The 25,604-nt window shown below is 50.0% G+C and overlaps 1 protein-coding gene across 1 annotated transcript; it reads left to right on the top strand.

Annotated features, from left to right (window-relative positions):
• Positions 475-25,604, top strand: LOC110435892 (fibrous sheath CABYR-binding protein-like). The gene is made up of 5 exons (XM_021461991.1): positions 475-863; positions 993-1,455; positions 23,747-23,811; positions 24,436-24,641; positions 25,546-25,604. Exons 1-5 carry the CDS (start codon positions 475-477, stop codon positions 25,602-25,604), a joined length of 1,182 nt encoding a protein of 393 aa, XP_021317666.1.

The raw sequence follows: 25,604 nt of genomic DNA, 5'->3' as shown, positions 1-25,604 counted from the left end.
CTGCGACGTGGGCTACATCCCCGAGAAGAGGGTCAGCTGGACGGACCGCCCGGAGTTCGCTGGGCAGGTAGTAGACCTGATGAGCCTGATCGACTGGTCCCGCTTAGACGGGCCAGGAGTGGTCGGGAATTTCATTGTGCGTCAGGTGATGCCCTGCCAGAGGAGGGTACACTCGACGTACGAGTACGCGGGGAGCCAGGACCCGACCAGATTGAGCCCTGATGGTCTGGAGAAGGCGGAGGTGCAGCAACTGATGAAGGAGCTGTTCAACTTAACAGATGACAACTTCGTTCGAAGCAGTGATCGGATGCACGCCTTCAAGCTGGGACGACCAGCTCCTAAGGTAAATAAATAATGTTATTGACTAGTATTGCTATTTGGTTACTGTTTCCTCCTAGTTGATGACTTGTCGTTGGTCTACTGCAGATTGGAGACGTTGACCGGTGCGCAGTGTACGTATCGCTGGCACCTGGTATGGAGAATCCTGTGGGGATGGACTCGCCAAAGGGTGATGCTGCTCGGTGTTCTCAATACACCAGCAGTGAGGAGGAACAGAACCGTCCTACCCCGACCACCGAGGATAGGGTGGCGGGGAAAAGGCCAATAGTTGTGGATCCATCTCCTGCAGAAGCACTGCCAGCGGAGACCAGCCAAGCCCTGAAGCATCGTCAGCTCGTGAGGATCACCGACGACGATGACGAGGAGGAGGCTACCCCCTCTTTGGTCCGAAAGCTGCGCAGTCGCCCAGACATTGCACCAGCTAGCACTGGTCGGGTGACCAGTGACCCTCCTACCCCACACGCCGAGCCAACGCGTATTGGAGGGACAGGGGCGGCAGCGGCGACTGGTAGGACCAGGGGGAGGTTCTTCACAGCAACACACGGGCGCTCTGATCTTTAAGTTTTTCAATCTCATTTTTACACTTCCTCCGATTTATGTTTTGTATTGTTGCTATGGCTTTTGACATTGGTAAAATTTCGTAATTTCGTTAGTGCGGCATCTGACGTTGACCCCGACAACGTTGCTGGACAGAAGACGACCGAGCCAGCGGTTGTCGTCGAAGACGCAGCGCGGCAGACCGCCCAGGAGCAATCCAAAGAGCAGCCCACGGTGGTGACCACGGCTGAGAGTGCCGAGGAGCACCTAGCTCCAGCGAGGACTGGAGCGAGCACCCCTGCAAGGGATGATGAGGCTGCAAGGACGCCTCCCCCGAGCAGTGTCGCGGAGGAGGAAGACAGAGCTACGACTCCCCCGCCTGCTGAAGAAAGGAGGGTCCCAACTCCACCTCGAGCAGAGGCCTCTTTGCCAAAGGGCTCCCCTGGCCGGGATAAAGGTCTAGTGATACCTGTGACCATGGCTGGGGGAAGCACAGAAGGTGAGGAAACTCAAGCGGCCTCCGACGACGAAGTTGAAGAAATCCAAGGTCGCCCCCATGACGGTCGCCAGCACGTTGACGTGTGGCACCAACGTGGGGACCATTTCATTGGTCATGAGGAGCTCGCGGAGACGGAGGAGGCCGCGAGGGTGGAGCGCGCAGCTAAGCGGCTCGTTGATGAGGTTAAGGTAAGTCGTCTTGCATTCTGCTCGAAATGTATATGCGTTGTTGCTTGCCTCATTATGTGTGATTCCTGTAGGGCGCAATGAAAACGGCGAAGTACCAGAAAAGGTGCTTTGACCAGATTGAAGGGATTGTGGCCGAACATAAGGCCCTGTCCGCGGAAGTAGACCGTCTTCGGTCGGAGGCCAAGGAGAAAATGGCCGAGATGGGTGCTCAGGAAGAGCGCCTGCTCGATCTCAATCAGCGACTAGCCGATAGGGATCGTGAAAGGAAAGGTCAGTCATGCATTCCGATCAGTTGTATATAATCGCATAGTCGTTTTTGTTGACCAGGAATTGCTCCTGCAGACTTGGAGGAGGAGGTTGCACGCCTCCGTCAAGAAAAGGAGAGGCTCGACCAGGAGCGTGCCGGCGTGCTGGAGGCTGGGCGCTGAGCAGACAAAGAGCTAAGGAGCAAGAGTCGGGAGTTGTCTGGTGAGAACCGTGTCACCCTCTTTTTTGATTACTCAACGTTCCTTTTCTTGTGTTTATACTGACGTCCTGCTCGGTTCATAGTGCTTAAAGTTAATACCAAGAAGCACCTTGACGAGTTGATCAAGGACCGAGACTCCTGGAAGACCAACTACATCAAAATCTGGAAAGGAGTGGCCCAAATTCTCGACTTGATCAGCCCCGAGCTCCCTGAAGACCAGCCTCGCGCACCAAAGCTGACCCCGGTCGAAAAGGCGCAACGAGCGTGGGACTGGCTTCAGCAGTTTGTCAAGGACACCGGGGAGTTTGTCGGTGCGCATGTCCTTAGCATGGTGCGCGCCCACTACCCCTTGGTCGACTTGTCCCGACTGGAGAGGGGGTATCCCAAGGAGGTGGGTCCACAGGAGGCAGACAACCTTCGTGTTCGTCTGCTCGACCTGTCGTCAACGGTGATCGGCGACAGTAACCTCTGCGGGACGGCAACCCCCCTAACCAGCCCGGGTCAGATAGGTCGGCCAGGGAGTTATCGGGGGCGTCCATTGCGGGAGATGGGCGGTCGACGCCTGCGGTCTCGACCAGCCAGACGCCGGTGGCCCCGACCCCTTCGACTGGACAGCAAAGCCGTGCGGGTGATCAGCCCGAGTAGTAGGCCTGTAGAGTAGTCTGTAGGAGTAGACTAGGGACCGCCCAAAGGGGTGTTTATTGTAAACTTTGTATATAAAGTTTGTAATAAAGGTTGATTTATCATAACCATGGTTTTGAGCGCTGTAATGTTGTCTGAGTGATGTATCACTGAGTCGGGTTAATAACCCTTAAGGACCTTCGTCCTAAAAGAAGATTGTAGCACTTGTCGAAAGTTCTGCATATAAAAGAGGTATATAGCAAGAAAGAAAAATTTTATTACCACTAATCATCAAAGATTTACAAACAAAATGTACTGGAACTTATGGATAGAAATGGCGCAGGTTGTCTATGTGCCACGAGTTAGGCAAGCGTGTTCCGTCTGGGTACGCCAGTCTGTAGGATGTAGGGCGTGTGACTTCAGCGACCACGAAAGGTCCTTCCCAGGGTGTGGATAACTTGTGCATTCCTTCTTGGCTTGTTTTCCACTTGAGTACCAGATCACCGACCACGAAGGAACAGTCTTTGATGTTCCTGTTGTGATACCGCCTAATGGCTTCGAGATACTTTGTTATTCGACGGCACGAGATTAAGCGCTTTTCTTCTGTGCAGTTGATTTCAAGCTCCCTAACGAGGTCAGCCGAAGACTAGTTGAAATGTTCGACTCTTGGAGATCCAAAGGTTACGTCGGACGGAAGCACTGCTTCGGTGTCGTAAACCATGAAGTAGGATGATACACCCGTGTTGCGACTAGCCTGTGTTCGGAGACCCCAGACCACAACCGGTAACTCTTTCATCCATCGTCCTGGTGCTCTGTCGTTCTCGGTATACAGCCTTTTCTTTAGGGCATCGATAATCATTCCATTTGCTCGCTCTACTTGACCGTTGGCCCGTGGGTGAGCTACTGACATGTACTTTATGACTATGCCCCTGTCATCGCAGAAGTCCCAGAATGTAGTGCCAGTGAACTGAGTGCCCAGGTCAGTGATTATGCTATTGGGGATCCCGAATCTATATATGATTTTATTGAGGAACTCCACAGTCTTCTCGGAGGTTGCTTTGACCAGTGGCATGTACTCGATCCACTTCGAGAATTTGTCGATTAGTACGAAGACGAACTTGAAGTTGTCGGGGGCCGGCTTAAATGGCCCGATCATGTCAAGGCCCCAGCAGGCGAAAGGCCAGGACGATGGAATAGTTTGAATCTCGTGAGCAGGCACGTGGGTCCTCTTGGCAAAGAACTGGCATCCTTCACAGTGTCGGACCAGTTTCTCGGCGTCGGCGACCGCAGTTGGCCAGTAAAAGCCTGCTCGGAAGGCCTTCCCGACCAGTGTTCTGGAGGCAGCGTGGTTGCCACAGGACCCGGCGTGTATGTCATCTAAAAGCTTGACGCCATCATCTTGGGATATGCATTTGAGCAATACTTCGGAGCTTGCATTCTTTCGCATAAGTTTACCATCAACTAGCATGTAATTCTTAGACCGCTGAATGAGGTGCTCGTTCTGCATTTTATCTTGAAAACCCAATCCATCCAATATATACTTAATGAAGGGAGTACGCCAATCGCGGCTGCTGGTTGTCGAATTGGTATTGTCTATGAGCATTGCCTCATAGGGTTCCTTGTCGACCAGGTCTGTGCCGACGCTTGGCACGTGGATGTCTTGAACGAAAACTCCTTGCGGAATCTGGGCCCGAGATGACCCTATCTTTGACAACGCATCTGCTGCCTGGTTTCTATCCCAGACCACGTGCATGTATTCTATGCCGTAGAAGTTAGATTCCCATTTCCGAATTTCTTTACAGTAGAGGTCCATCTTTTCGAGGATTGTGTCACATTCCTTGTTTAGCTGGTTGATGACCAAGGTAGAGTCGCCGTGGATGTAGAGGCATTTAACTCCCAGTTCGACAGCCAGTCGTATGCCATGTAGGCATGCTTCGTATTCGGCGACATTGTTTGACGCCGGAAAGAGGATCCTAAGGACGTAGCGTAGTTTGTCCTTGTTAGGCGACACGAAGAGTATTCCGGCACCGGCGCCATTAATGTTTAGGGATCCGTCGAAGAACATTGACCAGTGGTTGGAAGTGTCCGAAGGGGGGGCTTGTTGAGGTCCGTCCATTCTGCGATGAAATCGACCAGGGCCTGGGACTTGACGGTAGTGCGTCTCTGGAAATCCAGGGAGAATGGGCATAATTCTATTGCCCATTTTACAATTCTGTCGTTGGCGTCCTTTTTACACAAAATGTCCCCCAAAGGGTAACTAGTGGTTACCAAGACCCGATGACCATCGAAGTAATGCTTCAGCTTCATTAAAGTTATTAAGATGGTGTAGATGAGTTTTTGTATCTGAGGGTACCTAGTCTTGGACTCATTTAAGACTTCGCTTATGAAGTAAACGGGTCTCTGGACTTTGTATACGTGGCCTGGCTCGTCCCGCTCGACCACCATTGCCGTGGAGACAACCCTATCGGTTGTTGCAATGTAAAGGAGCAGGTCCTCGTTAGGTTGAGGTGTTGTGAGAATGGGTGGTGAGGTGAGGAAAGTTTTGAGCTGGGTGAACGCAGCGTCAGCTTCCTTTGTCCAGGAGAATTTTTCCGACGCCTTTAGAAGTTTGAAGAAGGGGAGGCCTTTTTCTCCCAGTCTAGAGATAAAACGGCTAAGAGCAGCCATACAACTGGTGAGCTTTTGAATGTCCTTGACATTCTTGGGTGGTCGCATGTCGAGCACTGCCTTTACTTTTGAAGGATTCGGTCATATGCCGTCGTGGCTGACGACGTTGCCGAGTAGTAGTCTAGAGGGGACCCCAAAGATACACTTTTGGGGGTTAAGCTTCCACTTGTATTTATTTAGTGCCTTAAAGGTTCGGTCTAGGTTGTCGATTAGAGTGCTCGCATCCCTTGTTTTGACGACGGCGTCATCTACGTAAGCCTCGACGAGGTCGTCACGAATCTCGTCGTGGAGGCATTGCTGAATGGCTCGTTGATAAGTAGCTCCAGCATTTTTGAGTCCAAAGGACATGGTCGTGTAGCAATACGCACCGAAAGGGGTGATGAAAGATGTTTTGATCTGGTCGTCTTCTTTTAGCGAGATCTGGTGATAACCAGAGTAGCAGTCGAGAAAAGAGAGGAGTTCGCATCCGGCCGTTGAGTCGACCAACTCGTCGAGCGAGGGAGACCAAAAGGATCTTTAGGACAGTGTTTATTGAGATCGGTGTAATCAACGCACATTCTCCATTCATTATTCTAAAAGCTTGACGCCATCATCTTGGGATATGCATTTGAGCAATACTTCGGAGCTTGCATTCTTTCGCATAAGTTTACCATCAACCAGTATGTAATTCTTAGACCGCTGAATGAGGCACTCGTTCTCCATTTTATCTTGAAAACCCGATCCATCCAATGTATACTTAATGAAGGGAGTACGCCAATCGCGGCTGCTGGTTGTCGGATTGGTATTGTCTATGAGCATTGCCTCATAGGGTTGCTTGTCGACCAGGTCTGTGCCAACGCTTGGCGCGTCGATGTCTTGAACGAAAACTCCTTGCGGAATCTGGGCCCAAGATGACCCTATCTTTGACAACGCATCTGCTGCCTCGTTTCTATCCCGGACCACGTGGATGTATTCTATGCCGTAGAAGTTAGATTCCCATTTCTGAATTTCTTTACACTAGAGGTCCATCTTTTAGTGGGTTGTGTCACATTCCTTGTTTAGCTAGTTGATGACCAAGGCAGAGTCGCCGTGGACGTAGAGGCGTTTAACTCCAAGTTCGACAGCCAGTCGTATGCCTGTGTAGGCATGCTTCGTATTCGGCGACGTTGTTTGACGCCGGAAAGAGGATCCTAAGGACGTAGCGTAGTTTGTCCTTGTTAGGCGACACGAAGAGTATTCCAGCGCCGACGCCATTGATGTTTAGGGACCCGTTGAAGAACATTGACCAGTGGTTGGAAGTGTCCGAAGGGGGGCTCGTTGAGGTCCGTCCATTTTGCGATGAAATCGACCAGGGCCTGGGACTTGACGGTAGTGCGGCTCTGGAAATCCAGGGAGAATGGGCATAATTCCATTGCCCATTTTACAATTCTGCCGTTGGCGTCCTTGTTACGCAAAATGTCCCCCAGAGGGTAACTAGTGGTTACCAAGACCCAATGACCATCGAAGTAATGCTTCAGCTTCCTTAAAGTTATTAAGATGGCGTAGATGAGTTTTTGTATCTGAGGGTACCTAGTCTTGGACTCATTTAAGACTTCGCTTATGAAGTAAACGGGTCTCTGGACTTTGTATACGTGGCCTGGCTCGTCCCGCTCGACCACCATTGCCGTGGAGACAACCCTATCGGTTGCTGCAATGTAAAGGAGCAGGTCCTCGTTAGGTTGAGGTGCTGTGAGAACGGGTGGTGAGGTGAGGAAAGTTTTGAGCTGGGTGAACGCAGCGTCAGCTTCCTTTGTCCAGGAGAATTTTTCCGACGCCTTTAGAAGTTTGAAGAAGGGGAGGCATTTTTCTCCCAGTCTAGAGATAAAACGGCTGAGAGTAGCCATACAACCGGTGAGCTTTTGAATGTCCTTGACATTCTTGGGTGGTCGCATGTCGAGCACTGCCTTTACTTTTGAAGGATTCAGTCGTATGCCGTCGCGGCTGACGACGTTGCCGAGTAGTAGTCCAGAGGGGACCCCAAAGATACACTTTTTGGGGTTAAGCTTCCACTTGTATTTATTTAGTGCCTTAAAGGTTCGGTCTAGGTTGTCGATTAGAGTGCTCGCATCACTTGTTTTGACGACGACGTCATCTACATAAGCCTCGACGAGGTCGTCACGAATCTCGTCGTGGAGGCATTGCTGAATGGCTCGTTGATAAGTAGCTCCAGCATTTTTGAGTCCAAAGGACATGGTCGTGTAGCAATATGCACCGAAAGGGGTGATGAAAGATGTTTTGATCTGGTCGTCTTCTTTTAGCGAGATCTGGTGATAACCAGAGTAGTAGTCGAGAAAAGAGAGGAGTTCGCATCCAGCCGTTGAGTCGACCACCTCGTCGATGCGAGGGAGACCAAAAGGATCTTTAGGACTGTGTTTATTGAGATTGGTTTAATCAACGCACATTCTCCATTCATTATTCTTTTTCTTACAAGAACTGGATTGGCGAGCCAATCAGGATGATACACTTCTTTAATAAATCCGGCTGCTAGTAGCCGTGTTATTTCTGTCCTAATAGCCTCCTTTTTGTCATGAGCGAACCGTCGTAGTTTCTGCTTGATGGGTCTTGCGGTCTTTGAGACATTTAAGGAGTGCTCTATCAGGTTTTGCGGGACGCCGGGCATGTCTGCGGGTTTCCATGCGAAAACGCTTACGTTGTGTTGACACCGTTTTTGGGCACGTGTCTAGGATGGCAGGATAAGGTGGCAGTACGATGTTTACAAAGTAGGTTGCTGATGAGGATGGTTGCCGATGAGGGAGAAGTTGAACGTGACTAAGTCCGCAGGCAGTAATATGGTGCCGATGGCTAGATAAGAAAGTCTGCCGATGACTATGGCAAAGGGTGTGCCGATGATGCAAAGAGGGAGTCCGGAAGCTGCCGGTCGTTATGTGGAGGAGTTTCGGTTTGTCACGAGGGATAGTTTTGTTATTTCCTTAATTATTTGCATCGTTTTGTATACGGATTCCGTGTAATTTGGAATTCGGATTCTAATCGTGTCTGGTTGTAGCTCTTGGAGCAGGGTATAAATATAGACCCTAGGGCCTTGTAATAAAAAATCAATCAATGAATCAAACACACGTTTTTACTCATATTCTAGCATTTACTTTTCGACGACTTCGTCATACTTTTTCCTTTTGTTACGAGTTCTTAGGAATTCGTCGACTTAAGCTCGGCGTGTTCTCAAGTTCCGCGTGAGTACCTCTTAGCCGTGACATCCAGGCGCATCGCTGTTGTCAGGACTAAAGTATTCGAGTTATCACATTTGCCGATAGCAAGGTCAAATCGGCTGGCACGCCTTAACGTTTGAATCGGGTATTAGCCCTTTGTGTTTGCAGATCAGTTTTGCATCAACACATCTTTTGGCACGCCCAGTGGGACAGGATTCAAGATCAAGATCAACATGTCGATCTCTAACCTCGATCAAGAGAACGTCATCCCCGTGACGGAGGCCAACCTCAAGGATGAGCAGAAGCAAGCTATTGCCCAAGCCATGGAAGAGTTCAAGCAGCAATGCCTGAGGTCTTTCAGCATAAACAGGAGCGGTGAAGTGGTCCAGAAAGATGCACTGCCGGCACCACGGCAGGTTACATTTGACGCCAATCCTGGCAAGCTTCAAGATATGGTTGACAATGCCATCAATCGATCGTTGATTAACCAAGCTGGTGTACTGTCTAATACGGTTTTCAATGCCGTGGCAAGAACTTTCAAGGAAGGACAAATCCCACCAGATTATGTGGGCCCCTCCCATCATCAGCCAATGGCACCAGAGGTCACGGCTCCATCGGCTGCCTTGACGACTGCAAGTGCACAATCTGCCGTCCCTCCAAGTACATCGGGGACTACTGGTGCACTATCTATGCCGATGACAACCAACCCACAAATTTTAGTTGGGCAGCATAAACTGACAACAGATATGTTGGCATCGGCAATATCAGGATTGACTCTTCCTCCCAACTGGTGGGGTTACGATATGCCTCCAGAGTTGACACCGGGAACATCACAAATAACTGACATGAGGGGCAAAACTCCTATGACATCGGCACCTCCCAATGCGCCGGTGAACCAGAGTCCTCGGTATACCACAACTACTACTGCAAGGCCCCACACTGGAAATCCTCAAGATTCAATGTTCCAGATGCCCAACGCATCGGCAGAGTCAATGCTGATGCAACAGAGGTCTATGGCTCAGTCGAGGTATGTCAATTCAACGACGGTACCCAATTACCAATCATCGGCAGCACCTATGCCGATGAACGCTAATAATGAATCTCTTGGACAGCAAGCCTTTCCACAATCGCCCCAGCAGAGTTACCAGACTACAGGGTACCAGCAAGGGCAGGTCTATCCCGGGTTCCAAGGTCAGGGGATTCCCAACCAGCCAATGAATTTTGGACAGCAACTCGGAGGACAGCCAATCGGTGGACAGTTTGGTGGTCCGCAGATTGGAGGACAGGTGATCAATACAATGTTCCGTGCAGATCACGTCCCGAATAGACACGTGGAGGTTCGCCACCAGGTGCCAGATCCGCAGCCACCTCATCGGCAAGATGCCGATGCATATTGGGCCGATAAGATTGCTGAAGTAATGAGGGAACAATTTGGGATAAAACCCAAAGTCAACACTTACTCTTATCGGACACCGTATCCTCCCGCGTATGATTTGATCCCGCTTCCACATCGGTACAAGGTACCGGATTTTACAAAGTTTTCCGGGCAGGACGACACGTCAACCATGGAGCATGTCAACAGGTTCATCATTCAATGTGGAGAGGCTGGTAACAGGGACGAATTGAGGGTTCGTCTATTTTCATCATCATTGTCCGGATCGGCCTTTACTTGGTTCATATCATTACCTCCCAACTCAGTAATTACTTGGGCCGATCTAGAGAAGCAATTCCACAAATATTTCTTCTCGGGGGTTCATGAGAAGAAGATCACCGACTTGGTCAAGTTGAGGCAACGTAATGATGAGTCGGTTGAGGGTTTTGTGCAGAGGATACGAGAGGTTAAGAATAAATGCTATAGCTTGGTTCTGGATGATCGCCAGCTAGCCGATTTGGCTTTCTAGGGTTTGTTGCCACATATCAGGGATAAGTATGCCTCTCAGGAGTTCGAAAGTTTAAGTCATTTGGTGCAGAGGATTTCTGATCAAGACATCAAGCCTTTCGAGCCTAAAAGAGCATGGAATAGGAAAGTGTCATTTGTCGATGAAGCAACAAGCTCAGATTCTGATGAAGAACCAGTAATCGGCTTGGCAGAGTGGGTGAAAAACAAGAAGCCGATGTCTTGTCCTTTTGGGCAGAAGGAACCAGAGAAGTTTGCTTTTGACACCGCTAAGGCTGATAGGATATTTGACTTTCTACTTCAGGAAGGTCAGATCAAACTGTCACCTAACCATGTGATCCCATCGGCAGAAGAGTTGAAGAGGATGAGATATTGCAAGTGGCATAATGCAACTTCCCATGACACCAACGAGTGCAAAGTATTCAGACAGCGGCTGCAATCGGCTATAGAGTCAGGGAGAATCAAGTTTGACAGTTCCAAAGCCCAGAAGCCGATGAAGATAGAACAACATCCTTTCCCGACAAATATGTTGGATGCTAAGGGGAAGGCTAAGGTCTTAACATCGGAGACAGCTGAGAAGAGTGCATCGGTAGATCCTCAGCATCAAGTTACTACTGCCGATGCAAGAAGTAAGGGCTTGGTCCAGGAAGGAACTAGCTCGGGAAGGCCTCCTCGATATGGTATCGTCATAACTCATAGAAGGCCTCGAGAAAGTTGGCAACAACGGGAAGATCGGTATCGGCGCCAGCAGGAAGATTATCGACGGGAAGAAGAAAGACGCCGACAGGAGTGGAATCGGCACAGGGATCATTGGAATTGTCCATTCTTCATCCATTGTTGGGAGGAAAATATCAAGCTTCCTACTGTCAGAGACTGCACTGAGTGCAACGGTTGTGATCGGTACGATAGGATCGATCGGCATTATCATGATGATGAACGGCGATTTAATGGGCTGATCAGAGGAAGGGTGTCAGTTCATGACCGGCTGGGGGGCAGATTTAGTGGGCACGACAGACTTAGTGACCATGTCCAGTATTTTCCCAGGAACCAAGAAGAGCTCGAGGAAATGGCTGATGCGCGGGTTCCCGATGAATTCATATTTTGCAGGGATGCTAACACGCATCGTATGGAGTCAAGGGAGAACCGACGCCCGACGGCAAGGCAAAGGCCACTTCCTCCATGGTGCCCTGGAGGATTAACCAAGACACAGAAAAGGAGGTTGCAACGTGAAAGGCAAGAAGAGCTAAACAAGGGAGAGAACTCTGGAAGTCGGCAGCCGTCAGACACTAAGAGGGAAGGTCCATCGGCAGGCGTCAACATGGTCTTCATGTTGCCGATGGAATTTCTTGCACCAGCCAGTGATGATGAGTTGGAATTTTCTGATCAGATAGCTCAGTTGGCTCTGGATCCGATGACGGCTATCTTTGAGAAACCTGCCGATGACGAGAGGCAGCATCTTAAGGCTCTGTTCCTCAAAGGAAGGGTTGATGGGCAGCCAATGACCAAGATCCTAGTTGATGGTGGAGCTGCTATTAATATTATGCCGTATGCAGTATATCGGAAGCTTGGGAAAGGGGATCAAGATTTGACCAAGACCGATATGATGCTCAAAGACTTTGAAGGAAACGTGTCTCCAGTCAAGGGGGCGATATGTGCAGAGTTGACCATCGGCAGCAAAACCTTGCCGACAACTTTTTTCGTGATCAGCGGAAAAGGTGCTTACAACTTATTATTGGGAAGAGATTGGATTCATGCCAATTGTTGTATCCCATCTACAATGCATCAATGCTTGGTTCAGTGGGTAGGTGACAAGATTGAGATTGTCCCAGGAGATTCTTCTTATGTTATCGCATCGGCAGAAGCGGATACTTACGAAAGGACCAGGTGCATTTCAGAAGAAGTTTGGGAGAAAGATTTTCTCAAAGTTGCCGATTATGAGATTCCACCGATCCAAGCAGTCGGTTCTGACGACGGTTTTTAATGGATAGATTCGCCGATGATGGAAAATTAGGCCAGGGATTCACATCGGCCGATGATTTGGTAGAAGTAGATATAGGTGGTGGTGATAAGCCTAGGCCTACTTTTATTAGTGCTAAATTAGATCCTGAGAGTAAGCAACAATTGACTAGTTTGTTAAAGGAATATAAAGATTGCTTTGCTTGGGATTATACCGAGATGCCTGGTTTAGACCGATCAATTGTTGAACATCGGTTACCCATCAAGTCTGGATTTCGGCCACATCAGCAACCAGCCCGCCGATGTAATCCTAACATTCTACCTAATATTAAGGCCGAAATCACCAAACTTATTGAAGCTAAGTTTATTCGGCAGTGTCGGTATGCCGAGTGGATTTCCAATGTTGTTCCGGTTTACAAGAAGAACGGGAAGCTTCGGGTGTGCATTGATTTCAGGAATCTCAATAAAGCTACGCCGATGGATGGATACCCAATGCCTGTCACCGATCTACTGGTTGATGCTGCGGCTGGTCATCAGGTCATCAGCTTCATGGATGGTAATGCAGGTTACAATCAAATATTCATGGCGGAGGAGGATATTCCAAAAACCGCATTCAGGTGTCCTGGTCATGTTGGGTTATTTGAATGGATAGTCATGACTTTTGGGTTGAAGAATGCTGGTGCTACTTATCAAAGGGCTATGAATTTTATATTTCATGAGTTCATCGGCAAGCTCGTGGAGATTTATATTGATGATGTGGTGGTTAAGTCTGGAGATTTCTCAAAGCATCTTGCCGATTTACAAAAAGTGTTAGAGTGCACAAGGAAGCATGGATTGAAGATGAATCCCAACAAGTGTGCATTTGGTGTATCGGCAGGGCAGTTTCTTGGTTTCATGGTACATCAGAGGGGTATTGAAATTAGTCGAAGATCTATTGATGCCATCAATAAAATAGTGGCCCCTACCAACAAAACCGAGCTCCAATCCTTGATCGGCAAGGTAAATTTTATCAGGAGATTTATATCGAATTTGTCTGGTAGGATTCGTGCTTTCAGTCCTCTTCTTAAATTGAAAGCCGATCAAGAGTTTATTTGGGGAGAAGAACAGCAGTTGGCTCTGGATGAAATCAAAAAGTATCTAGTAAATCCTCCAGTTCTAGTTCCACCTCAACAAGGGAAGCCCTTCAGATTGTATTTATCTACCGATGGATCGGTTATCGGTTCAGCTTTAGTTCAAGAATTTGAAGGGAAAGAAAGGGTAATTTATTATTTGAGTAGGAGGTTGATTGATGCTGAAACCAGGTATTCGGCCATTGAGAAACTATGCTTATGCTTATATTTTTCATGTATCAAGCTGAGACATTACCTGTTATCGGCCGAATGCACTGTTGTTTGCAAAGATGACGTGGTCCGATACATGCTATCTATGCCGATTATGAGTGGTAGGATCGGTAAATGGATTTTAGCGCTGTCGGAGTTCGATTTGCGTTACGAATCGGCTAAGGCAGTCAAAGGGCAGATTATGGCCGATTTTGTGACTCAGCATTGCGGTCTAGTGGAAACTTTGGAAATTGTACCCTGGACGCTCTTCTTTGATGGATCTACCTGTGACCGGGGGGCAGGAATCGGCATTGTATTAGTTTCCCCTAAGGGGAGGAAGTATGAGTTTTCCTTGCCGATTGTTGCCACATCAACAAATAATCAGGCTGAGTATCAGGCTCTGATCAAGGGATTGGAGTTGTTAAGAGAAGTTCGTGCTGATGCTGTTGAAATATTCGGGGATTCTATGTTGGTTATAAATCAATTGGCTGGAAGCTATGAATGCCGAAGTGAAGTTCTCATAACTTATTTCGAGAAAAGTATGCAACTGTTAAAGGAATTCAAGGATTTCCGATTGGAGCATGTTCCCTGATTGCATAATGAAGACGCTAATCGGTTAGCTCAGCATGCCTCGGGATATCAGCCAATGATTAATGCGACATCGGCAGTCGGTGCCGGTGATTGGAGGAAAGAAATTATTGATTATCTAAAAGATCCATCCAAAAAAGTTGAAAGACGGGTTCGATTTCAAGCAACCAAGTATGTGCTCCTTGAAAATGAATTGTATTATCGAACTATCGACGGAATTCTTCTCCGATGCTTGGGTGATGATGAAGCTAGAAGTTTGATGGGGGAAATCCATGAAGGAGTGTGTGGAGCGCATCAGTCAGCTTTTAAGATGAAGTGGATGATTCGAAGGAATGGATATTTTTGGCCAACCATACTTGAAGATTGTTTTAAATATTTCAAGGGATGTCAAGGTTGTCAAAAGTTTGGTAATATCCAGAGAGCACCCGCATCGGCTATGAATCCTATAATAAAGCCTTGGCCGTTCCGGGGATGGGCCATCGATCTGATCGGCCAGATATGTGTTAAGCAGTGCCTGGATTGCCGATATAGCGCGCAACCGGATTTGGTTGGCTGCTTCTATCTCCTTGATATCATCATCGGCAGAACCTTCTATCGGCTTCAGCTTCTTCTTCAGTTGAAGTGCCTTGCGACCATGGGCATTTCGCTCGTGCTCAAGAAGCCTGATGGTCTCTGGCAATTGGCTCTCTTCCTGTTGGGCATGGGACAGAGCGTTCTCTACTTCCTTGAGTTCCGCCAACAGGGATTCTTTTCTTGCCGATAGATCGGATATCTTCTGCTTCAGCGCGTCTCCAGAAGATCTCAGGATACCGATGTTCTTGTGCTTCTCATCGGTCAAAAGCTTCTCTTTCCTCATTTCATCGGAGAGTTGAGTCTGAGCAGCTCTATCGGCAAGACGCCGAGAAGCTCTCTGGTACTGCAGCTGGCGACTCTCCAGATGAGCGGCTTGGAACAGGATTTCTTCAACATCGGCTGGGATTTGGCCTCTGAGAGTTCTGAACAGGGTCTTGGTAGGGTCGGAATCATCAACCAATTGCACTGTGTCCTGGTGAAGGAGAGCTGACAATTCTTCCAGCCTGACCCTGATCTCTGCCGATGTGATGCCGATCGTCTGAGAAGAGCTTGCTTCTTCACCTTCTTCTTCAGAGAGATCGATGGCGAAGGAGAACAGGGTATCGGGAGAATCTTGTTCCTGGGAGGGAAAGCAAAATTAGCTCATATTCAGAGAATCGGCAAATAGTGCTAACGGTAAACGGTGACTTACTTGCTTCAAGGCGATCTCTTGTCTTTGACTGAGAAGTGCTGACGGAGCTGCAGGCTGATCGGCCAAAGATGCCGATGGAGCTACAGGTTGATCGGCTGAGATTGCCGATGGAACGATATCAACTGAAAGAAGACAAAAGGAGTTGTGAGACTAAATAAGAATAAGTTCATCGGTAGCGATATTGTTAAAGTATGTTACCTGGAGGAGGGACAATGGTTGTCTGAACCGGGAGAACTGCCGATGGTATAACTGGACCCACCGGGCCAGTTGTTTGTTCACCCATGTCAGCTGATGTATCTTCTGTTTGAGGTCCTTCCTGTTGGGGTTCTTCTATCTGTGGTGCTTCCTGCATAGGTGGGGGAGATGGTGCTTGCTGTGGCTGGGCTTCTGGAGAAGAAGGAGAAGACTCCACCGGAATTGGAGATACCGGAGGAGGAGGGGGAACTGCTACCTTCTGGCGCTTTGTTCCAGTCTTAGCACCCGTGGTGCCCTTTCTCTTGGGTTGGCTAGACTGGGGGGCATCGGTACTCTCACGCCTGGCTTTCGCCGATGCGCCGGTTTGCTGCAATAATGAACAAGAGTTTATAAGCATAAATATAGCCGATATAAAGATAGTCAGCATAAAGGAAAAGATTTGACAAATTGCCTTGAAAGCCCGCGCAAGAGTGGGAGCAGCTACCGTTGGTGATGTCTGGGTTCTTCTGGTGGTGACTTTCCTGAGGCGTACACCCCGATGCACGATGAAAGCTAGAGTGGGAGCATTGTGGCCGATTGAGGAAATCGGGCCTGATGGAAACAAGTCGATCGGCCTGCCACTCCTGCTAACCAATGGAGGAATATTGTCAACCTGCAAAAGGAATACAAGGGTAAGCTGCCGATGGAGGTAATATTGAGAAAATGAAACGTTGGTTTGAGTTACTTACAGTGTCATCAGGAACTTCGTATTCGGAGTCAATCATGCCGCGGTATGAAAGTGCCGATCTGCAGAATAGATGCTCTTTCCATTCTGCCCACCATAACTTGTATGCCTGAGTGATAAAAGCAGCCGGAGCCCATTCTGACAGATCTACATCTATATCGGCGTTTGGTGGTAGTTGGGCTGCTCGAGTCCACTCAAGAAGGTTGTTGATAGTTTCTCTGGGTTTTATCACATCGGCATAAGGAAGTGCAATCGGCAACTGGCCGAAAGCTAACTGGCGAGCTCATGCCGATGGGTTGTAAAATTCGTAAGTTTGAGGGGAGGTTTTTGTGTTACCAAAGAAATTCACTGGAATGATTCTGGGAGTCACAATTGCCATTATCGCCTCATTGTCCCTGTCGAGAGCTTCATCAAATGGATTGAAGGTCAGAGGGAGCATGCTATCTGGGTCATCATAAGCCAACCATGGTCGTTCATCTCTGGTCAAACCCTCATACAGAGTCTGGAAGAATCGGCCGATCTGATCTGGATTACCCCCTGAACCAGGCAGAACTATGACAGCTTCGCCAAAGTTCAAGGGGGCGCGTGTTGCCGATTCCTCTTCACCCAATACATGGTTTTCAACTATATCTCTTGGGAAACGCTGTGTGAACAGGTTGAAGTTGAGACGCTTGTGCAGATGCAGATTGAGCCACATGTTGACAAACCACCAGGGGCCTCCCAAGTTGCCAGTGGATTGGCCGAGCAGAAGTTTCTGGGCTACTTGATGGAGAAGGTGGTAAGCAGCGCCAAGCAGGTATCAGCCGAGAGGGAATCGGCCACCGTTAGCCAGTCTTTCTGCTGCCGATAGGTAGACAGAAGTCGGTCCTGCCGATCGACCACAGAATACAAACTTGTCCAGCCACATGTTCAGAAAGGTGGTTTGTTCCTTTATGGTGACAGATCCTTTCCCACGGTACTTCTGAATGTACCCCGACAAACCGCCGATAGCGCGAGTCTCCACTTTGGCACTAGGGGCAGTATCAAAAAAGTGGGTGCTATCGGCAGAAGATATATCTAGACCAGTAAGCATGGCTACATCGGCAAGAGTAGGAGAAGCAGGGCCGTGGCCAAAGGCAAAAGCATTGAGGGTGTCTGACCAAAAGTAGGATGCAGCTATCAGCAGTGACTCGTTCCTATGCATATCGACAATGGACAATCTAATGCATTGGGCTAAATTCCTTTCACCCCACTGAACTTCATTAGAGTTGCTGACCCTCAAGAACCAGTCTTTCCACCCTACAGTTGGGCTGGGCCAAGAGCGGAAGGTGTCCTTCCACAGATCTAAGGAAAAATTTTCAGCTCTGAAGGGGATCCTGTTCGTTTCTGCGTTGATAAGGTTAGTTGGATCTGGGTCCCCTAGAGGGCCGAGGCATTGAAGGTGTGGTTGATCGGTGGGGATGACAATTTTGTTGGACAATTCCTAGTGATTTTGGGCGTAAAAAGAAATACAAAGAGGAAAGAAAAGGAAGATGTTCAGTGAACAGGGATATGAAGAAAAATACAGAAGACGGGGTGGAGATTTGACCTCAGGGACGACGAACCCGACGGCCATCTTGCTGCGAAGGGAGCGTTTGAAGGCACCGGAGTTGGTGAAGAGGGGTACTTGTCGGAGACCTTGGGAGTTTTTGGTGGCGCCGCCGCTGGAAAAGTAAAGTTGGGTAGTAGAATGGTGTGACAGGGAAGGAGTACCCAAGAAGGAACTATTTATAGGATAAAATGGGCAAGGGCAAATCCGACTTATCTCTTTGCCGCATCCGAGAAATCCGAGGGTACTCAGGTGGATATGGTAACTGTTCGCACGGTAATCCAGGGATTGTGCAGGTGATTTGACGGGAAGCGGTCATTATCTGAAGATATTTTACTGTGCGAGATCTCCTGGTCGGTCCATCGGCAATATTCTATAACGGTCATATTGCCGATGGGCGGATAGAGGGGAAGTAACCGTTTGTGCGAATATCCTGGTCAGAACATCGGCAGATCTTTGTAACGGTATTGTTGCCGATGTACGGCTGAGAAAAATGCCCGTTTATGAAGTTGGGGATTTCAAGAAATCTGCGGAGGAATAGGGTCAGAGTTGTTCAGATTGAGGTTGTCGGTTACCAAATTAGGAGCATTAATTGCGGGAAAAGGCATCATTACTGTAGAGAATTTCGGAGCATTAATAGTTTTATACTCCGAAACTGGGGGGCATGTGTTGACACCATTTTTGGGCACGTGTCTAGGATGGCAGGATAAGGTGGCAGTACGATGTTTACAAAGTAGGTTGCCGATGAGGATGGTTGCCGATGAGGGAGAAGTTGAACGTGACTAAGTCCGCAGGCAGTAATATGGTGCCGATGGCTAGATAAGAAAGTCTGCCGATGACTATGGCAAAGGGTCTGCCGATGATGCAAAGAGGGAGTCCGGAAGCTGCCGGTCGTTATGTGGAGGAGTTTCGGTTTGTCACGAGGGATAGTTTTGTTATTTCCTTAATTATTTGCATCGTTTTGTATACGGATTCCGTGTAATTTGGAATTCGGATTCTAATCGTGTCTGGTTGTAGCTCTTTGAGCAGGGTATAAATATAGACCCTAGGGCCTTGTAATAAAAAATCAATCAATGAATCAAACACACGTTTTTACTCATATTCCAGCATTTACTTTTCGACGACTTCGTCATACTTTTTCCTTTTGTTACGAGTTCTTAGGAATTCGTCGACTTAAGCTCGGCGTGTTCTCAAGTTCCGCGTGAGTACCTCTTAGCCGTGACATCTGGGCGCATCGCTGTTGTCAGGACTAAAGTATTCGAGTTATCACCTTTGCCGATAGCAAGGTCAAATCGGCTGGCACGCCTTAACGTTTGAATCGGGTATTAGCCCTTTGTGTTTGCAGATCAGTTTTGCATCAACACGTTGTCCCTTAGAAACCTGACGAGCGCGTCTTCCTATTTGGGGTCCAGATTGGCCCCGATGAGAGTCGTCTTCTCGGGGCTACCGTCGACCAGCTGTACCTCCTTGTGCTCTTTGGACTTTGAATTTTTCCTCAGAGTCTCCTGCTCGGGTAGTTGGAGCTGGTTGGGTGGAACCTACGTAGCTTGGGCTACGGTTTCTGCCATGCGGATCGAGAGATCGATTGCCTCAGTGATCTTGAAGCTTTCCTCCTCGCAAGTGTATGCGGTGTAGACATTGCCTCTGACAGTTAGGACTCCCTTCTTTGTTGGCATTCTGAGGACCAGGTATGAGTAGTGTGGAACTGCCATGAACTTTGTCAGTGATGGTTGACCCAGAATTGCATGGTAAGTGCCGTCAAAGTCGGCGACCACAAAGTTGACGAATTATGTTCGAAAGTGGTCAGGTGTTCCAAACTGGACAGGCAGTGTTATCTGTCTGAGGGGTACTGAACTTTGACCTGGCAGAACTCCCCAGAATTGAGCGTCATACGGCTTTAGCTGCGCCGGGGTTATCTTGAGAGCAGGTAGGCTATTGCAGAAAAGGGTGTCAATGGAGCTGCCCCCGTCAATGAGCACACGCTCAAATCTGACGTTGTTGATGCAAAGATCCAGGATCAGAGGGAAACGTCCTGGCTCCGGGATGGTGGCCCATTGGTCCTTCCTGTTGAAGGAGATCTCCCTGTGCGACCAGGGAGGAAATTTTGGGTCAGTGACCAGACCATCTGCGCTGTCCAGGTTGAGGCAGGCTCTCTTCAAGACCTTTCTTTCTCGCTTGGATTCAATGGAAACTTTGCCTCTGAAGATGGAGTGGACCACGTTGGTGGGACTGACATACTAGTGTTGTGGGTCCCTATCTTGGTCGTCGTCTTCGTCTTCGTGACCACGCCTATCCTGCTTCCCATTTTTCTTGGCGGAGTCGTCTTGAGCGGCCCGCTGTGTGTAGATGCTTTTGAGGACACGGCATTCTTCCATCATGTGATTGGACTTGGGATGGAGTTGGCACGGTCCTTTCAACATCTTGTTGTAATCTTCTTGGTAGTCTCGTCGCCCATTGGGGCGCTTGATCATATTCACCTCGTGGTCATGGTCACGAGGGCGCTTGCCCCTGAAGTCATCGTGACTGTCACGCCGCCTGTCCCAACCTTCTCTATGGTCGCGGTTGTCAGTGTGACGATGGATCCTGTTATCGAAGCGTCCACGACTGTCGTCTCATCGAGGAGGCTGGTCGGGACCTCTCGCATCCTCTCGGATGAGCTTTTCTGCGTCATCAGCGTCAGCGTAGTTTTTTGTCGTGGCGAGGAGCTCGGCCATCGTGGTCGGCCTTTTGCACAGTAGCTTATTCCTTAGTGCTTCGTGGAAGCGTAGCCCTTTAATGAAGGCTGATATGGCCTCATCGTGAGAAATTTTTGGAATTTTAAGGCACATATCCGAGAATCGTCGGATGTAATCATGCAGAGGCTCGTTTTTCCTGTCCCTTATTCTCTCGAGGTCGTACTTGTTCCCAGGCTGCTCGCAGGGAGCAATGAAATTGTCGATAAACGCCTGGCGTAGTTCTTCCCAAGAGTCAAAAGAGTCCTCGGGCAGGCCGAGGAGCCACTGATGGCCAGCCTGGTCGAGGACGACTGGGAAGGAATTTGCCATGACGTGCTCGTCTCCTGCTGCTGACGGAACGGCAATCTCGTAGAGAGTGATCCAGTTTTCTGGGTTTTCCTTGCCATCATATTTTTAAACTTCTCGAGTTTAAAGTTGCGGGGCCATACAACTTGGCGAAGGTGTGAAGAAAACTGTCTTAGGCCGGGAGGACCGTGCGCGGTATCGTACTCAATGCGTCGCAAGTTTTCATGTACCGCTCTTTTCATGGCGCGCCGGTTGATGCGGTCATGGGTGTCCTTAGGAGGGATGTTGTCGACGAAAGCTAGTCGGCAGTCTACCTTGGGGTATGCCCACGGTAGTAGTTTATCGGTAGACGGTGCGCAAACTACGAACTCGATGGTGACGCAAGACACGGACAAGCTTTTTATCTAGGTTCGGCCGCCGTGTGGGCGTAATACCTACGTCCTGCGTCTGATTGTATTGGATTGAGAGAATAATGTGTCCTATGGGGGTCCCTTGCCCCTCCTTATATAGTCCGGAGGGCAGGGTTACAGATCTGGAAACTAATCCTAGTCGGTTACAATTGCCATAGATAGTTCGATATCAATTCCTATTCTAACCGACTAGAATCCTGCTTGATCTCCACGTCTTGTTTCCTTACGCGAAACTCCGAGCTGTCGGATCAAGCCTCGAACTTGTCTCGTAATGGGCCAAGCCTCCTGGCCCAAGTCTAGCCGTAAGGGTATAGGGGTTTATACCCCCACAGCTAGTCCCCGAGCACCATGTATTGTGAAGTAACACGCCGTCTTGAGCTTCTTCGACCAGTGAAACTTTGACATCTTCAATAGGCAGGAGAGTCGCCCAAACTGTTGCAACGGTATTTTGACCGACTCAAAAGACAGTTGATCAACATTGACATCGAAGAAGCAGGTTGTTCGAAGAATGCATGGTGCTCTTATTCAAAAAAGATTTCTTTCCTGGTGAAGTGTGCCCACTTTACTTTTCTGAAAAGTACAGGCTTTCAAAAAGCAAGCATGTTCACCGCAAGGTGAAGTGTGCCCACTTAGTCCCCGAGCCTGGTAGTAGGTGGCGTAGACACGTGGTGCCAGGGTCAGAAGAAAAGTACTCAGAGAAATTCTGAAACCAAGATGCATCGCCAGATGCATCGTACCGATGTAGTGCCCGAGCTTGCTGGAAGGCGAAGTATAAGCCTTGTAGCAAGGTCTAAAAAATTAAAATTATCCAGTCCCCGAGCATTCTATGCTCGTTTGCCATCGGATAGACTTATCAATCAGTCCCAAATTCTTCCAATCTGGCGGGCTGGTCAACCAGTCCCCGAGCGTACAGTGCTCGGTGGTCGGTGCGGCCCGAAGATCCCCGAGCTGGCGGACTGGGCGACCAGTCCCCGAGCATTCAGTGTTCGGTGGTCGGTGCAGTCCCTAGGTCTCCGAGCTGTCGGACTGGGCGACCAGTCCCCGAGCATACAGTGCTCGGTGGTCGGCGCAGTCCCCAGGAACGTTGATCCTCCACCATTTTTTGTCTGTTATTTTGAAAAAAGCATCTTACCACATAAATGAGTGACGTGACGAGACCTCCTGACGCATTGTCAGATGGTTGCGTGAAAAGGTGCGCCTGGTAACTGTGCAGCCACTCTTTGCGCGGTTTGAGAAAAGGAAACCATCAATTATACAAAAAGGCCGCCGTATTAACTGCCGGTAATTATTGAAAATCGAAGCGCCGCGTCCGCTGTTGGGCCCGCCCACTTCCCAAGAATGCGGGAAGTGGGAGGGGTGGAGTTGTGGTTTATAAAAGCCTGACAGTACCCCCGTATTGCTTACCCTGCCATCGCCTTCAAGCTTTTCGTTCTTGCCTTCTACAACCACCGTCAATCCTCCCAACTCGCAGTCAATCCTGCAACGTCAATGGCGAAGAGCGACTCCAAGAAGAGGGCCGAGCTGATGGCTAAGGAATGGAAAAAGTCCCGGAGCAGCGTGAAGTCCCTCAACGACCTCGCCGACATGGGGCTACTGCACAGCCAAGAGCTCGGCGGCTGGAGGGCGCCAGAGGGGGAGAGCTACCCCGACCCCCGTGCCGGTGAGATTGTAGTTTTCGAAGATTTTCTCAAGAGGGGTTTTCGGGTTCCTGTCCATCCTTTTCTCCAGGGGCTTCTTCTATACTATGAGATCGGGATCTGCAATCTGCATCCGAACTCAATTCTTCTTATTTTCACTTTTATCCATCTGTGCGAGGCCTATGTTGGAATAGAGCCGCACTTCGATCTTTTCTGTTATCTTTTCTGTTTGAGGAAGAAGGGAGCAGTTGGAGGCTCCAAGATTGCAGGTGGAGTATACCTCAATCTTCGTGAAGGGATGAAGAACCGGTATCTAAACTGCCCATGGAACTTCTCACCGAATGGTCCAAGAAGTGGTTCTACATCAGGGAAGAGCCGGGCAGCTCCACGTTCTGTGACGTGGGGTACACTCCCGAGAAGAGGGTCAGTTGGACCGACCGCCCAGAGTTCGTCGGTCAAGTAGTGGACCTGATGAAGCTGATCGACTGGTCGCGTTTGGACGGGCTAGGAGTGGTTGGCAACTTCGTCTGTCGTCGGGTGATGCCCTGCTAGAAGAGGGTGCACTCGGCGTACGAGTACGCTGGAAGCCAGGACCCAACCAGGATGAGGCCTGAGGTCTTGGAGAAAGCTGAAGTGCAACAACTGTTGAACGAGCTGTTCAACTTCGCAGACGGCAGCTTCGTCCGTGGTAGTGACCGGGTACAAGCCTTCAAACTGGGGCGACCAGCTCCTAAGGTAATGCTACTAACTGATGTTACCTCCTTAGTTCTTGTTCCTCGTGGTTGTTGACTTGTCTCTGTTATTGTTGCAGATCGGAGACGTTGACCGGTGCACAGTGTACATATCACTGGCACCTGGCATGGAGAATCCCGCGGGTGAAGACCCGCCAGAGGACGACGCTGCTCGGTGTACTCGATACACTAGCAGTGAGGAGGAACAGAACCACCCCGCCCCGACCACTGAGGACAGAGTGGTGGGGAAAAGGCCAATGGCAGCGGACCCCTCCCCGGCGGCTTTTCTGCCGGCAGAGAGCAGCCAGGCGCCAAAGCGCCGTCGGCTCGTCCGAATCGCTGATGACGACGACGAGGAGGAGGATGCCGCGTCGTCATTGGTCTAGAGGCCTCGAAGTCGTCCGGACGTTGCGCCGGCCGCGACTAGTCGGGTCACCAGTGACCCGCCTGCACCGCGCGTCGAGCCGACGCGCGTCGTAGAGACGGAGGCGTAGGCACCGACCGGTAGGACCAGGAGGAGGTTCACCGCCACACACCGGCGCTCTGACCTGTAAGTTTGCATTCTTACTTTCGCGCTGCGATGTTTTGCGTTTTGTTGCTGCGTATTGAAACATCATCTTATTGCTAGCGCGGCGTCGGACGTCGATCCTGACCGCGTTGCTAGCCAGAGGATGGCCGAGCCCGTTGCTGCCGCTGTGGGCGCTGCGCCGCAGACCACGGAGCAGCCCGCGGCAACAATCGTGGCCAAGAGCACCGAGGAGCATCCGGCCTCAGCAAAGACCGCGGCAAGCGCCCCGACGAGAGATGAAGAGGCTATGAGGACCCCTCCCCCGAGTAACATCGTGGAGGAGGAAGACAGGACCCCGACTCCTCCCCTAGCCGAAGAGAGGGGAGTCCCCACACCGCCCCAGGCAGGGGCCTCATCGCCTGCAAGCTCCCCTGGCCTGGACCAGGGGCCGGTGATGCCTGCGACCACAGCCGGTGGCAGTGCGGCGAACGAGGAGGCCCAGGCGGCCTCTGACGACGACGTGGAGGAGATTGAAGGTCGTCCCCGTGATGGCCGCCAGCATGTCTACGTGTGGCGCCAACGCAGGGACCACTTCATTGGACACGAGGAGCTCGCGGAGACGGAAGAGGCCGCCAGGGTGGAGCGCGCGGCCAAGTGTCTCGTGGACGAAGTTAAGGTAAGTGGTCCTTTGTGCTGCTCGACACTTATGTGCTGTGTTCCTAGGTCGACATGTGTACTTCTCGCAGGGCGCGATGAAAACGGCGAAGTACCGAAAGAGGTGCTTCGACCAAATAGAGGGCATTGTGGCTGAGAACAAGGCCCTGTCCGTGGAGGTGGACCAGCTTCGGTCGGAGGTTGGGGAGAAGGTGGCCGAGATGAGTGCTCAGGAAGAGCGTCGTCTCGAGCTCACTCGGCGTTTAGCCGACCAGTATCGGCAACGGACAGGTTAGTCACATACTCCGAGCACCTGTATGTAGCCGCGTGCTTAGTTTTGGTGACCAGGGGATTGTTCCTGTAGACTTGGAGGAGGAGGTCGCGCGCCTCCAGCAAGAGAAGGAGCAGCTCGGCCAAGAGCTTGCCGGGGCGCTGGAGGCCGGGCGCCGAGCAGGCGAGAAGCTAGGCCACAGGAATTGGGAATTGTCTGGTAATAACCGTGCCAATCACCTTTTTTATTTGGCTGCTCAACGTTCCTTTCATTGTTCTAGAACTGACCTTCTGCTTGGTTTGTAGTGCTTAAGGTGAATACCAAGAAGCATTTTGACGAGCTGAACAAGGATCGGGACTCCTAG

This window comes from Sorghum bicolor, chromosome 5 (assembly GCF_000003195.3).
Source record: "Sorghum bicolor cultivar BTx623 chromosome 5, Sorghum_bicolor_NCBIv3, whole genome shotgun sequence".
NCBI lineage: Eukaryota > Viridiplantae > Streptophyta > Magnoliopsida > Poales > Poaceae > Sorghum > Sorghum bicolor.
Note: the sequence above shows the minus strand (reverse complement) of the source record. Positions and strands in the feature narration are given on the sequence as shown.